We start from the raw sequence: 14,694 nt of genomic DNA, 5'->3' as shown, positions 1-14,694 counted from the left end.
TGTACAACCTGACTGGTAGATCAGGGATCAAATGTCTGACAGCTGCTCCCGGATTGGAATGGATGGCGCCAGTGTTTTGGTGCAGGCTGATGTCAGTTTCTGAAAGGAGTCTGAAAGGGTTAGGGGCTGTTACTGAATTTCTGTGTTGGGGTGGAGGGAAACAGTCATCACCCACTGAACTGATATCACTCATTTTCAGAGTCTTTCTAGTAAATATTTTCCTATTCCTTCTCCAAAGTCTTCATGTGCTTTAGTAGTGTGGCTGACGGATAGAAATTAAAGAATCATTAAAGTTAGGCTGTGTTCTAACTGTGCCAACCATGGTTACCGCAGGTAATGGGGAATCAGAGTTCTAAGAGCAGTACACACAAAGTGCCGATGGAAGTCATGGAGCTTTTCCATCTGCAGAAGTAACTGTTCATTGCACAGAGACACCTCTGACACTGTTCCCCTTTGTATTGGGATACAATATGGGACTTGGAACTGGATCATTCTGATTCTGAGGCAAGTTTGCAATCCTTGAACCAAAGCTGACATCTGGCAAATGTCTCTTGAGATGGAATTGTCATGGAGAGGCGCAAAGGCTTATGTGAACAAAAGTTTCAGTATGGTTAAGCACTCTGCAAATAGCGCGCAGAATGAAGTGAGATCAGCACCCACCAAAACTGGAACTGGAAGACAAGGAGGGCTCAGAAACACACACTGTAACAACGTGGCACTCCCTTGGTGCCTCATTATCAGCCTTGACTAGTGTTGATTCGGTCTTGAATTTGTAACCACCTAATGGAGGCAAGAGTGCCACAGCAGCTTGGCTAACTCTAAATATTTAATGTGTTGGTTTTGTAAATCATACAATAACTGAAAAAAAATGAATTCTCCCAAAAAAATCCCCACTGGATGACGAATGAAATTTAACAAAGAATAAACATGAGAGGTAGTGGGTGCCGTTACGTATTCATTACAACATAAGAGAAGATAATTTTTTCCTTTGGATCCGCTGCTCGCTCACATCACTGCAATCTCATCAGTCTGTTCCTCTTCCTTTTTCCCTTGCTTTACTCTCCCTCACATGTGTGCGTAAACTTCATTGATATTCTTTGACCTTTCACCTACACTAAAGATAATGTAGAGTAGTCAGTTAACCTACCAGTACGTCCTCGGGATGTGGCAGGGCCTGAGGTATCCCAGAAACCCATGCGATCACAGGAAGGAAGTGCAAACACCATACAGAAAGCAGCCAGGGCCATGATCAAAACAAGGTCACTGTGAGGCAACAGTTCTAGTTCCATCTGTTAACTTTTTCCTGAGATATTCATTAGCAGAGTTGAAGGTTTCTCAGATTTGCCTTGTTTATTCACCCCTGTAGTTTCTGGCCTTGAACAAAATGAATCATAGGAGAGATTATGCTGGGATCAAATTTACTCTGTCCAAGAGTTCAGTGAAATCACCTGTATACTTGGGCATTGAATGCTCTAGAGTGATGTATTATGAAAGCATGTTCCACCCAGCATCATTCATACTTTAATCTGTGAGAACACCCAGAGACTCTTGTTGGTCATATCCAGATTCCTTTGTACTGAATTATTCACAATTGAATAGAATGGTTATTTTTATAAAGAATACCTCGAGTTTCCTTTCCTTGACTGTCTGGCACAGGTCCTGCAGTATTTCTAACAATCCCTTCTCACCCTGGTTGCTTTATCTCTGTTTATAGCGTGGCTCTTTCATAATGTTTTTCTATTGACCATTACCTTTCCTGTTGTTCAGCTTTCAACTGTCCCCAAATTATTCATCAATTAATGAGACATTCTCATCTCTCATTTGTGGGTTGAATGTAATCTTTCACTCTTAATGGACAAACCCTGAAGAAAACTTTATCAAAGAGCATGTAGTATTAATTGAGATGACTGCAAAAATACTGAATCTTATCATCTTAATTTGGAACCTCGTTATCTCCACAAAGTTTTACATAAGGAAACTGGAAATGTGAGTTTAAGTTTTAGGGAGAAATACATTGTTTATGAAGTATATAAAGCAGTGTCTCCACTGCTTTTAAAAGAAAAAAAGATAGCTTTAACGGCAAAATGTTTTAAAGATATAAAGTGGGTTTAGCGAGGAACTGATCCTGCATGAAAAGTTCCATTCTATTTACCCCAAGACAACAAACACTAAGGCTATGTCCACACTAGACCGGATAATTTTGCAAACGCTGGTTTCGCATAAAAACGATAGGCGTCCACACCAGGCGTTTTTGAAAATACCCCCGTCCACATTAAGACGGGTATTTGGGCAAATCTGCTCCTACTGGGCATGCGCAGGACACATCTACAGAAAACAAGCGAAGAGGAAACGGTATACTTGCTGCGCGTTTGTCCAGTTACAGACTAGGAAAACTTAAAAGGAAATTGCCAAACTACGGACAGCTGTTGGTTCTCATGCAGGAGGGCTTAAAACTGAAAAAACAAATACTGGAGCCTATGGAGACAACTGACAGGGAGTTCACGGACAGTATGACCCAGCTGACGACAAACATTGAAAAACTGACTATGTTGCAGAGGGATTTGCAATGATGAGGAATATGATGGTTCCCCCCAGTACTTTTCACCGCCACAATACCAGCCTCACAGCCACTACAATAGCTACACATACGGACACACAGACGCCCAGGTGGCCCCACCAACATCTTCCCCACTCCCACAGAGAGGTCACCCTGGAAACATTTCCTACAGCCACAGTCTCTTCACCGATGGAAGGGACGACAGGTTTTTTAAAACCTCCATTTACCCCGTACACACTACAACGCCCAAACCGGCGTTTTCAGATTTAAACACTCTGGAGAACGTTTTAGAAAAGCTCCATTTTTGGGGGAGGAAAACACCGTTTCAGTGTGGATGGAGGGTCAAAACAAAGAGAAAAAGCTTCAGTTACGGATTTATCCGGTCTAGTGTGGACGTAGCCTAAGGGAGCCACAACTGACCTATGATTGCCTTGGCTTGTCAGTTTTTCACTGTACCTTGATGTATTTGACAATAATAAACTAATTTACATTGATTTTTCCAACTTCCAGTAAATTCTCCCTGCCCCCTTTTTTCTTTTTCCATTCTCCTTTCCAGCTTTCCTCTCACCCCTTCCCTCCTCCTCACCTGCCCATCACCTCCCTGTGGTGCCTCTCCTCCCCTTTTTCTCATGGACTACTGTTCTCTCCTATCATATTCCTTCTGCTCAGCTCTTTACCTTTTCTAATCACCTCCCAGTTTCTCACTTTATCTCCTTCCTCCACCCACCCACCTCTCCCTTCACCTGGTTTCACCTATCATATGCCAGTTTGTATTCCTCCCTCTTCCTCTGCCTTCTTATTCTGGCTTCTTTTCCCCTCCTTCCCAAATCGTCGACATTTATTCCTCTCTATACATGCTGCCTTACTTGCTAACTGAGAATCAGAATCAGGTTTATTATCACTGGCATGTGATGTGAAACTTGTTAACTCAGTAGCAGCAATTCAATGCAATACATAATATAGGAGAATAATATAAAATAAATAAATAAATCATATTCCATATACTTTATACAGTTTACGTATATTGACTAGATTAAAAATTGTGCAAAAATCAGAAATGCTGTATATTTTAAAAAGTGAGAAAGTTTCCCCAGTATTTTGTGTGTTCCAACTAATTTACCAATTTAGTTTACCAGCGCAGTACAGAGTGTGTATTTGGAGGAGATATCTTTCAATTCAAAGTTTAAATATAGCACAGTTCCCCTTCTCAGGTGAAGATTAAAAACATCACAAGATTAATTGTGAAAGTGCTCTAGATGATATTGTTTCCTCATTTGCCACTGCAAAAGCAAATTATTCAGCTGTTATCACATTTGTATGCCATTACCTCAATCACAACTTAAAATATTTATTTGACTATTAAATGATGTGGGATACATAATGATCAAAAAGACGATGTATAAATGCTACATTTTTAATCCATTATTTTGCATAATTTGCTATTCCTTCTATCACCACCATTGCTGAGAGACATGTTTTGCATAGATCTGGATTAAGAACAGGGCCAATTCTTGAATTAAGTAGCCCTATAGCAATCTTGGCAGAGGCAGTTCAGTGCAGGTGGTCAGCTGATGGTTCCCTCGGAAACCACGTTCCAAAAGGTGTAGTGCATTTTGGATAGGTGTGCCAAGGGAAAAGATGCCCAATAATTTCTAAACAGGTGAATGGAATCTGTGGAAATGGTTTTCTCTGTCTTGTTATCTTTTGAACTATGACAATGAAAAGGTTAGTGATGGAGCTAAAAACATCTATTTTCTCCCCCACAGGAACAGTTGAGGAAATATTTAATTTCAACGAATCCATACTGGTCTTATCCACAATATGTAATCTATCTGAAACCTAAGGGGGACTTCTTTCCTCAGAGGGTGATGTGATGTGGAATAAGCTGCCAGCAGAAGTGGTGGGTGAGGGTTTGATTGCGACATGTAAGATAAGCTTGGATAGGTGTGGAGGGCTGTGGTGCAGGTGTGGGTGGATGGGACTAGGCAGAATAAAAGTTCAACTCAGTCTAGATGGGCCGTAGGGCCTGATTCTGTGCTGTAGTGCTTTATGTCTCTAAAAGATAGATACAAACACCAAGGTGGTTCCAAGACATCTTCGGGCCATAGACCCCTATAGCATTCTGGTCCCTGGACCAGGGAGATAGGAATTCACTTATGCAAAGCTGGACATCTGTAAATGGGTTATATTGCGCTGAAAATGTTTTCAAACGTAGGAGCGTCAGTCCTTGACAGATAGGTACAGGAGGAATCAGGCTATTCGCCTGCTTAAGCTTGTTCCACTATTCAGTCAGACACAGTGATCTGTCCCTTAACTCCTTTTGCCTTCATATTCAGCAAAGATCAAACAGCCTTCCATTCTGGACTCTACACTTTAGAAGCTGAAGAAGTCAATGGAGCAAGTACTGGATTATTCAGGAAATGGGGGATTAGAGTTATGTGGAGAGTAGAGAAGCATTGAAATTCAAAGTTCAAAAGTTAAAAGTAAATTTATTATTGAAGTATATATATGTCACCATATACTTCTCTGAGATTCATTTTCTTGCAAGCATTCACAGTAGAACAAAGAAGTACAATAGAATCAATGAAAAACTGCACACAAATAAAGACAGACAAACAACCAATGTGGAAAAGAAGACACATTGTGCAAATACAAAATAACAGATAATAATAAATAAGTAAAGAAATAAATAACACTCAGAACATGAGTAGTAGAGTCCTTGAAAGTGAGTCCATAGGTTGTAAAATCATTTGTACTCCAGAGATGAGGGAATACTAGAAGGAAATTGGATATTTAAAATCACGTAGGATTTAAATAGGTTAAACAAAGGAATGTAGCAACGTGCTACACACAGAGCTAGAAATAATGACACGCAATCTGTAAATTGCACTCGGGACTTGTTTATTCAAACTTCACGGCACTGGCTTTTACGTAGTTCCGTTCCTGCCCTCTCTGGGCAGAAATGACATCAGAGGTGCATTACAAAGGTCTCTTCCCACGCGCGGACTTTCTCCCTTTGCTGGTGAAGAAGAAGGCCCAGCGCCATTTTGGGGCTGGCCTCTCTGCCGACACGCGTGGCATTTTGTGAGCCGGTTTGCCTGCGTAGAAAGTGGGTTGCCACATAACCCACCCTCCCCACCCCAGAACCGGCGATACACCCCCCAATGTCCACGGTCTGGATCAGTCTCTGTTTGGGCGGTGTGCCTCTGCACCGCGGTGCCTGAACCTCAACCGGCTGCGCCAAGTCACATGGGCCAGTTTGAGTCGGTCCACTGTGAAAACCTCCTCTTTCCCCCCAATGTCCAGAACGTACGTGGACCCGTTGTTCCTGATCACCTTGAACAGCCCCTCGTAGGGCCGCTGTAGCGCTGCCCGGTGTGTGCCCCTTCGTACAAATACAGACTTACAGTTCTGCAGGTCTTTGGGTATACAGGTCGGGTTCTGTCCGTACTGTGAAGTCATTACGGGGGTCAGGTTGCCGAGCCTTTCGCATAATCTGTCCAGGACTGCTGTGGGTTCTTCCTCTTGCCCCCTTGGGGCTGGTATGAACTCTTCTGGGACAACCAGGGGTGCACCGTACACCAGCTCAGCCGAAGAGGTGTGCAGATCCTCTTTGAGCACTGTGCAGATTCCAAGCAGGACCCAGGGAAGCTCGTCCACCCAGTGAGGCCCTTTCAGGTGGGCCATGAGAGCCAGATGGTAGGCAGTTGTGTGGTGTAGCTGTGTTCCCAACAGGCTGCCCACAGCTGACCACAGGCTGGAGGTGAACTGGGCACCTCTTTCGGAGGTAATGTGGGCCGGTATCCTGAAGCGTGCTACCCAGGTTGCAATCAGCGCCCGGGCGCAGGAATCAGCGGTGGTGTTGGTGAACGGGACCGCCTCTGGCCATCTCGTGAACCAATCTACCATAATTAGGAGGTACCGTGCTCCTCGCAACACTGGCAGGGGCCCCACGATATCCACATGAATGTGGTCGAACCTCCGGCGGGTGGGTTCGAACTGCTGCGGCGGGGCTTTGGTGTGCCGGTGCACCTTGGCTGTTTGGCACTGCATGCACGTTTTGGCCCATTCACTGACCTGTTTGCGAAGTCCGTGCCACACGAACTTGCTGGAGACCATCCAGACAGTTGTCCTGATAGATGGGTGTGCCAAGCCATGTATGGAGTCGAAAACTCACTGCCGCCAGGCTGCCGGGACGATGGGGCAAGGTTAGCTGGTAGCCACATCACAGAGGAGGGTCCTCTCACGTGGGCCCGCGAGGAAGTCTTGCTGCTGCAAACCTGAGACTGCGGTCCTGTAGCTGGGCATCTCGTCGTCTGCCTGCTGCGCCTCCGCCTGTGCTGCATAGTCCATCCCCTGGGACAGGGCCTGGATAGCTGGTCTGGAGAGTGCGTCCGCTACAATGTTGTCCTTTCCCAAGACATGCTGGATATCCGTCATGTACTCCGAGATGTAGGACAGATGTCACTGTTGGCAGGCCGACCAGGGATCAGACACCTTCGTGAACACGAAGGTCAACGGTTTGTGGTCCGTGAACGCCGTGAACGGCCTGCCTTCTAAGAAGTACCTGAAATGCCGGATTGCCAGATATAGTGCCAACAGCTCCCAGTTGAAGGCATTGTACTTGAGCTCGGGTGGCCGTAGGTGCCTGCTGAAGAACGCCAGGGGTTGCCAGCACCCCTCGATGAGTTGCTCCAGCACCCCACTGACTGCTGTGTTGGATGCATCCACTGTGAGGGCGGTTGGAACGTCCGTTGTGGGGTGCACCAGCATCGCGGCATCTGCCAAGGCTTCCTTGGCTTTAACAAAAGTGGCCGCGGCCTCTTCGTCCCAAGTAATGTCCTTGCCTTTACCCAATTTCAGGGTGAACGAAGAGCGTATGATACGGGCTGCTGAGGGGAGGAAGTGATGGTAGAAGTTCACCATACCCACGAACTTCTGCAGGCCTTTGACTGTGTTGGGCCGGGTGAAGTGGCGGTTGCGTCTACCTTGGCGGGCAGAGGTGTTGCCCCGTCTTTAGTAATCCTGTGGCCCAGGAAGTCGATGGTGTCAAGTCCAAACTGGCATTTGGCCGGGTTGATCATGAGGCCGAAATCACTCAGGCGGGAGTAGAGCTGGCGGAGGTGGGACTGATGCCCCTGACGACTACTGCTGGCTATGAGAATGTCGTCCAAGTAGATGAACGCTAAGTCCAGGTCGCGTCCCACCGTATCCATTAGCCACTGGAACGTCTGTGCGGCATTCTTCAGGCCGAACGGCATTCGGAGGAATTCGAACAGGCTGAACGGGGTGATGAGTGCTGTTTTGGGGATGTCTTCAGGGTGTACTGGGATTTGATGGTATCCCCGGATGAGGTCTACTTTGGAAAAGATGCTTGCCCCATGCAGGTTTGCTGCAAAGTCCTGTATGTGCGGCACGGGGTAGCGGTTTGGCGTTGTAGCCTCGTTCAGTCTGCGGTAGTCGCCACATGGTCTCCAGCCCCCATCTGCTTTGGGCACCATGTGCAGGGGGGAGGCCCATGGGCTGTCGGACCGACGTACGACCCCCAATTCCTCCATCCTCTTGAACTCCTCCTTCGCTAGATGGAGCTTGTCTGGGGAGGAGCCTTCGTGTGCGGGCGTGGAGGGGTGGTCCCTGGGTCAGGATGTGGTGCTGTACTCCATGTCTGGGCATGGCTGCCGTGAACTGCGGTGCCAGAACTGATGGAAAGTCCACCAGGATTCTGGTGAATTCGTTGTCAGACAGCATGATGGAGTCCAGGTGTGGGGCTGGCAACTTGGCTTCACCCAGGGAGAACGTCTGGAAAGTCTTGGCATGGACCAGTCTTTTCTCTTGCAAGTCGACTAGCAGGCTGTGAGCTCGTAAGAAGTCCGCCCCCAGGAGTGGTTGGGCCACGGCGGCCAGTGTGAAGTCCCACATGAACCGGCTGGCGCCAAACTGCAGCTGCACTGTGCGGGTGCCACAGGTCTGTTTCGTGCTGCCGTTTGCAGCCCTCAGGGTGGGTCCCGGCTCCCTGTTGTGGATGTCATACCCCATCGGGGGTAAGACGCTGATTTCCGCTCTGGTGTCGACCAAGAAGCGGCGTCCCGACTGTTTGTCCCAGACATACAAGAGGCTGTCCTGGCCCTGGCATTTGCAGGGCAGGCGACAATGGCAGGCTTCTGTGCCCCACTGCTGGTGGTAGATAGAAACACCACTGTTCCTTGGCCTCCTTACTCCTGCCTCTGGGTTGTGTGCGCTCTGTTGCCGGGCCTGGTCTGGGCTGCTGTTGGGCGCGTGGCTTGGTAATCTGTACGATGGATGCCCTGCTCTCCCTCTTGGCTTTCCACAGCACGTCTGCCCGGGCCACCACCTTCCAGAGGTCACTGAAATCTGCGTCGGCCAGCAGCAGATGTATGTCCTCGGGCAGTTGCTCTAGGAATGCCTGCTCAAACATGAGGCAGGGTTTGTGTCCTTCAGCCAGGGCCAGCATCTCGTTCATTAATGCTGATGGCAGCCTGTCTCCCAAACTGTCCAGGTGCAGCAAGTGGGCACCTCGCTCATGCCATGAGAGGCCAAAGGTCCCTATGAGCAGCACTTTGAATGCTGCATATTTGCCTTCTTCCGGGGGTGACTGTATGAAATCCTCAACCTGGGCGGCTGTCTCTTGATCAAGGGAGCTCACTACGTAATAGTAACGCGTCGAATCAGAAGATATCTGCCGAATCTGGAACTGGGTTCTGCTTGGTCAAACCAAACACGTGGTCGCAGCGTCCAGAAAGTTGGCAGTTTTAGTGAAACTGCGTGAACAGATGAAGAGTCGATCATCTTTGGTCCAAATCCCGTTTGGACCATCAGGGTCATCGATGTAGCGATGTGCTACACACAGAGCTAGAAATAACGACACGCAGTCTGTAAGTTGCATTGGAGACTAGTTTATTCAAACTTCGCGGCACTGGCTTTTACACAGTTCCGTTCCCGCCCTCTCCGGGCGGAAATGACGTCAGAGGTGCATTACAAAAGTCTCTTCCCGTGTGCGGGCTTTCTCCCTTTGCTGGTGAAGAAGAAGGCCCAGCACCATTTTGGGGTTGGCCTCTGTGCTGACGTGAGCGCCATGTTGTGAGCTGGTTCGCCTGCGTAGAAAGTGGGTCGCCACAGGAAAATATTTCCATAACCAAACAGTCAATAACAAGAGGCTATTTATTTAAAGTCAATGTAAAAGGAGGCTGGGGGACATGAGGAGACATTTAAGTGGGAGAATTGGGTCCAAATTTAATGTGGTTTGCCAGAAATTTAAATCGAATCAATTTAGGGAGAAATTCTGAAGGGAGTATCATTATCAGACATAATTCATAACTTCTTGATTTTGATGTTATGTTTTCCTATCTTTCCAGGATTGAAGCCAAGCATCAAGAGCTCAGAGAGAAGCTGGCACGGGAACGCTATGATCAGCTCCCTCCCACCGGCCTTTTGGTGCCTGACATTGAAGACGATGACATGGACCCAAACTATGCTCGGGTGAACCACTTCCGGGAACCACCAGCGTCCCACGGCGGATTCAAGCCCCCTTCCCCACAGCTGCAGCCAATAAACCCACCTCGGGCTTTGAATGTAGAGCAGGAGAACCTGGACGGACTGTATGCCAAGATCAACAAGCAGCGACCTCCTGCTCCTGACAGGTAATTGAGATGCTGTGTTAGGCATATCCTCTCGATGCATTCTTCACACTTTGCTTCTTTCAGCTGTTGGAAGTGACACCTGGAGCATTGTAAACCAAACCAATCCCTCCCGTGTCTCTTTAAAAGAATTGACAAGAGCTGTGAAATTTAATACGTTAGAATTTGAGAATCACATCTGAAATTCGCATTTGTTTGAATCCTTGTTACGTAACAATAAATATCCTACTTTGAAAATGTTTACTTGTGTTGACCTAACTGATTGCAGGTGGCAGGGATTTTGCTTAATGCCCTATTATCCCTGGATTTAAAAAGAAGAAAACTTGGATTGGGCTCTGGTACTGAGTGCTGTTCAAAGATTGGAAATGTGCACCAATGTAACTTTTCTTGCCACTTCAACTTTGACCAGTCACTCACAACCAAGTACTGAAAAGTGCTGTTTAGAAAATGACCAGTAGTGAATGAGCCATGCCTGAATATATTGGCTTATGAATCCTGTACACGTGTTCTGAAACAGCAGTCGTTTTTAAAATTTGCCATGAAAATTATGATTATTTGCAAAACAGCATTGTCAGAATGCATTCTGTAACAAGTGCTGTTTCCGCTTCAACATGTGGCATTCAAATTATCTCTTGCAATAGCGTGTGGCTGCAGCCTCCAGAGCCAGCACATAAAAATCTACATGCAAAATACAAGCAGCATTCTCAACTACTGGGGGGTGCTGACTCATTAGGATTGGTTGCTGCAGTGACGTGAGACACAGGGAAAGTGTTTTGTAGGAGAGGTAGGCAACTGGTGGACTTTCTCTGCAGGTAGTGTGTTCTCCTTGGTGGGGCTGCATGGTAGCGTAGTGGTTAGAGCCATGCTTTACAGCATCAGTTGTAAGATCGGCGGGTTCAATTCCCACTGCTGTCTGTAAGGAGTATGTATGTTCTCCCCATGAGAGTGTTGGTTTCCCCCACTTGCTCCAGTCTTCTCTCTCACTCCACAGTTAGGGTTAGAGTTAACACACTACGTTGGCGCTGGAAGCAAGGTGACACTTGTGGGCTGCCCCAGCACATCCCCAACACAAGCGATGCATTTCAATGTATGTTTCAATGTTTTGATGAACACGTGACAAATAACCACCTTGGTAGGGAAATTTGGAGACCTTTTGGAGTATTTTAATCATGGATTGTGGTGCACCTGAATGAGAGTAGGCCTGTAAAGACTGCAAATGGGCTGAGGGAAAAGTTGATGAGGTCTTGAGTACAGAGTTTGGATGACTACGCTAATGCTGTAGTGAGCAGCAAGCAGACTGTGAGGTATGCTAGAGGCCAATGGCAGTGGTCCAGAGTGTGCTGAAGCCAGTAAGTAGAGACAGAGGGTGATCTTCACTTTGACTGTGAGCACAAGCAGGGCACACTCGAGAACTGCATTTGAGATCACGGGAAGTCACAGATCTATCTCAGTGTGGTCTGTCCAGGTGGAATATAACCTATTTCTGATGTGACGAACTGAATACTGAGGATTTGGGCCTACTCCAGGCTGCTCCAAGGATTTGGTTCTAAGGAGTCAGTTTGTTTCGTAATGCTGTTGTTGTTGCTCGCTTCCATTGTTTGCATGATTTGTTCTGTTTTCTCTGGGTATTGGGCTTGGTTGTAATTTTTTTTTATTGGGTTCTTTAGTGGTCCCTTGCTTTGCAACTGCCTGTAAGCAAACAAATCTCAAGGTTGTATAATTTATACATTCTTTGATAATAAACTTTGAATGTAAACATTGCTTGGGGAAGTCTTTGAAAATGAGCCCCTGTAATTTCTGGGTGGATAAGGTCTTGAGTGAGCCCTTCATAAGTGTCATAAAAGGCCAAAAGGGATATGGGTCAAGCATAGGCAAATGGGACTAACTTGGATGGGCATCTTTATCAGCATGGACAAGTGCTTTCGGTTCTATGACTCCAAGTGATGGAGTAGGCATGGTGGCCAATTTCACCTTCTAATCCATGTGAAAACTGCTCCTTTCTTTCCCAACGATGTGAGAACAAATTTCAACTGTTATCTCCAGCTGGCTGAATTAAATTTGGGAGAAACAAACCATCTGATATGCAGGGTAGTGGATCTGACGCTGAGATGCCCTACACGGCAACTAAAGGCAAAGCAAGCCTTGCTGTAGCAGAAAAGGTAACATGAAAGGAAGGCAGATTTGCACTTACTTAGCAACTTTTCACAAGTTTTTTCCCCAGCTACTGAAGTGCATTGTTACCACGTAGAAAGAATGGCAGCCAATTTGTGTAAAGTAAGATCCCACAACCAGAGTCTTCTATTAATGACTCTTTTATGAGAGAATTGCTGGCTAGGGCAAGGTTTGTTAACATTCATTGGTAGAGTGTGAATCGCGTACCTTCTTAGTCTATTTTAAATGGTAGTCAACCGAAATAATAGGTGTGCAGGCTGATTTAAGTCAGATTGGTTAAGGATGGTAGCTCTCCTTCCCAAAGGGAGATCCATGAGCTATTGGGATTTTCACAAATTATGTTAATTCATGGTTGTTAATACTGATTAATATAATGACTTGAATTTCAATTCCCGAATTGGGACTTGAATTCATGTATCCAGATCATTTATCCAGATCTCTTGTTACAAGACCAGTGTTCTGCTGTTCCTCCCATGTAATAATGACCAGGCCATCTGTTTTTAATGATGTTGGCTGATGTATAAATATTGGTCAGGAAACTGAGGAGAACTCCCCAGCCGTACAAGATACTGCCTTGGGAACTTTTGTATTCAACTAAGAGGGCAGAGCAGATCCTCAGCCTAAAGTCTTGTCCAATGGATGGATGAAACCTGTGACCTTGTTACTGCAGTCATGTACATGTCAGGTTATTGAAGGAGGCTTGTATACTCATGTTCTGATTAAATGAATGCCGCCTTCTGAGCTAAAGCTGACAGGGATGTAGTAAACTTAAACTTCCCAGTTCAGGAATGATGGAATTATCAATTATCTTTTGTTGAAGGAAGCAAATTACTCACAAGTCTTGAGTTGACTCATGTTTGACTACAAAATATTGTGGTTTTTAAGGATGTGGTACCCTTTAAATAAACTTTAGATCTAAAATGTTTTTCTCGTTCTGCTCAATTTCAAAACTGGAATCTTGATTTTGAAGCTTCTGTTCTGGCCCAAGTTTCTAATTCACTCATTTTTCATTCACTCCCCCATTCTGCCTCCTCTTTCTCCTGTTCATTATGACCTCAACTAACTCACACTCAAGAAGAACCATTTTCATCACATGTGATTCAAAGTAGAATGCACTGTCCTACTCTAACAATGTCTTCCCATTTCAGTCATGCAAATATACATTTTATTCCAAAGCAATTGGTTGTGGCTTTCTTGAAGCCAGGTCTTTGAAGCAGGTCAGGCAGTATCTGTTGAGGGGAATGCACAGCCAATGTTTTGGGCTGAGACCCTTCACCTACCAGCTTCAATTCCTCCCCCTCAACCCCCTTCTTATTCTGACTTCTGCCCTCTTCTTTTCCAGTCCTGAGGAAGGGTCTCAACCCAAAATATTGACTGTTTATTCCCCTCTGTAGGTGGTATCGAATTTGTTGAGTTTCTCCCTCACTTGTGTGTATTGCTGAGATTTCCAGCACCTGTAGAATTTCTTGCGTCTCATGATCTTGCATATTGTCTTGAAGAAAACGTGGCTGATTGCATGTGCTCAGTCTCTCCACATCTGATGCACAGCCAATTTTAGTTAGCTGATAAAGTTTCAAACTTTGGTTAGAATATTCCTGGAGATTTCATCTACTGCCGCCCCTTACTTTCGACCATCAAACCAATGGGTTACAGAGTCGTAGGGATATACAACACTGAAACAGGCCCTACAGCCTGTTGAGTCTGTTGCAAGTATCACGTGCTCTTTTTTCACACTAATCCTACCTCATCCATTTTATTCTTTGCCTTTTCCAATCAGCTGCAGCTGATTCTACCCATTGAAGCAATTCAGACTACCCAGTTAACGCACCAATCTGCATGCTTTTGAGTTGTGGGGAAAAAACAATGTGATCCCAGGAAGAAACTGCACACAGATGACAGCAGAAATCAGGATTGATCCTGGGTGCGCTGCTGGAGCTGTGAGGTGCTGCCCTGAAAAATAGAAGCCTTTCATAGCGATTGAAGAAACCGATTCAAAATTAAATGTGTACTTAATGTCTTAGAACAGAGAACAGTACTGCACAGGCCTTTTGGCCCACAATGTGACAGTTACCCTTTACCTTACTCCAAGATTAATTTAATCCTTCCCTCCCACACATTCCTATATTTCTCTTCCATCCATGTGCCAGGATTATTCCTATGATTTTTTTCATGGATTAATTTTTAGTTTTTCAGGGCTCCAGGACAATCCTCTTAAATTGTTTGGTGTCAGTTGGAACAGAATCTACAGACAATTACACATGGTAGGAAATTGGATCACAGAGGAAATATGCAAACTTCGCACAGACGACA

At 45.8% G+C, this 14,694-nt stretch overlaps 1 protein-coding gene across 9 annotated transcripts in view; it reads left to right on the top strand.

Moving 5' to 3' along the window:
* Window positions 1-14,694, top strand: part of LOC140199358 (partitioning defective 3 homolog B-like) — a 1,206,993-nt gene that overhangs the window by 875,658 nt on the left and 316,641 nt on the right. For all 9 annotated transcript variants that reach the window (XM_072261292.1, XM_072261291.1, XM_072261294.1 and 6 more), the window contains exon 20: window positions 9,931-10,215. In XM_072261292.1, coding sequence (XP_072117393.1) covers window positions 9,931-10,215 — 285 coding nt within the window. The remainder of the gene's footprint in view (window positions 1-9,930; window positions 10,216-14,694) is intronic.

Source organism: Mobula birostris, chromosome 6 (genome assembly GCF_030028105.1).
Source record: "Mobula birostris isolate sMobBir1 chromosome 6, sMobBir1.hap1, whole genome shotgun sequence".
Classification (NCBI taxonomy): Eukaryota; Metazoa; Chordata; class Chondrichthyes; order Myliobatiformes; family Myliobatidae; genus Mobula; species Mobula birostris.
Note: the sequence above shows the minus strand (reverse complement) of the source record. Positions and strands in the feature narration are given on the sequence as shown.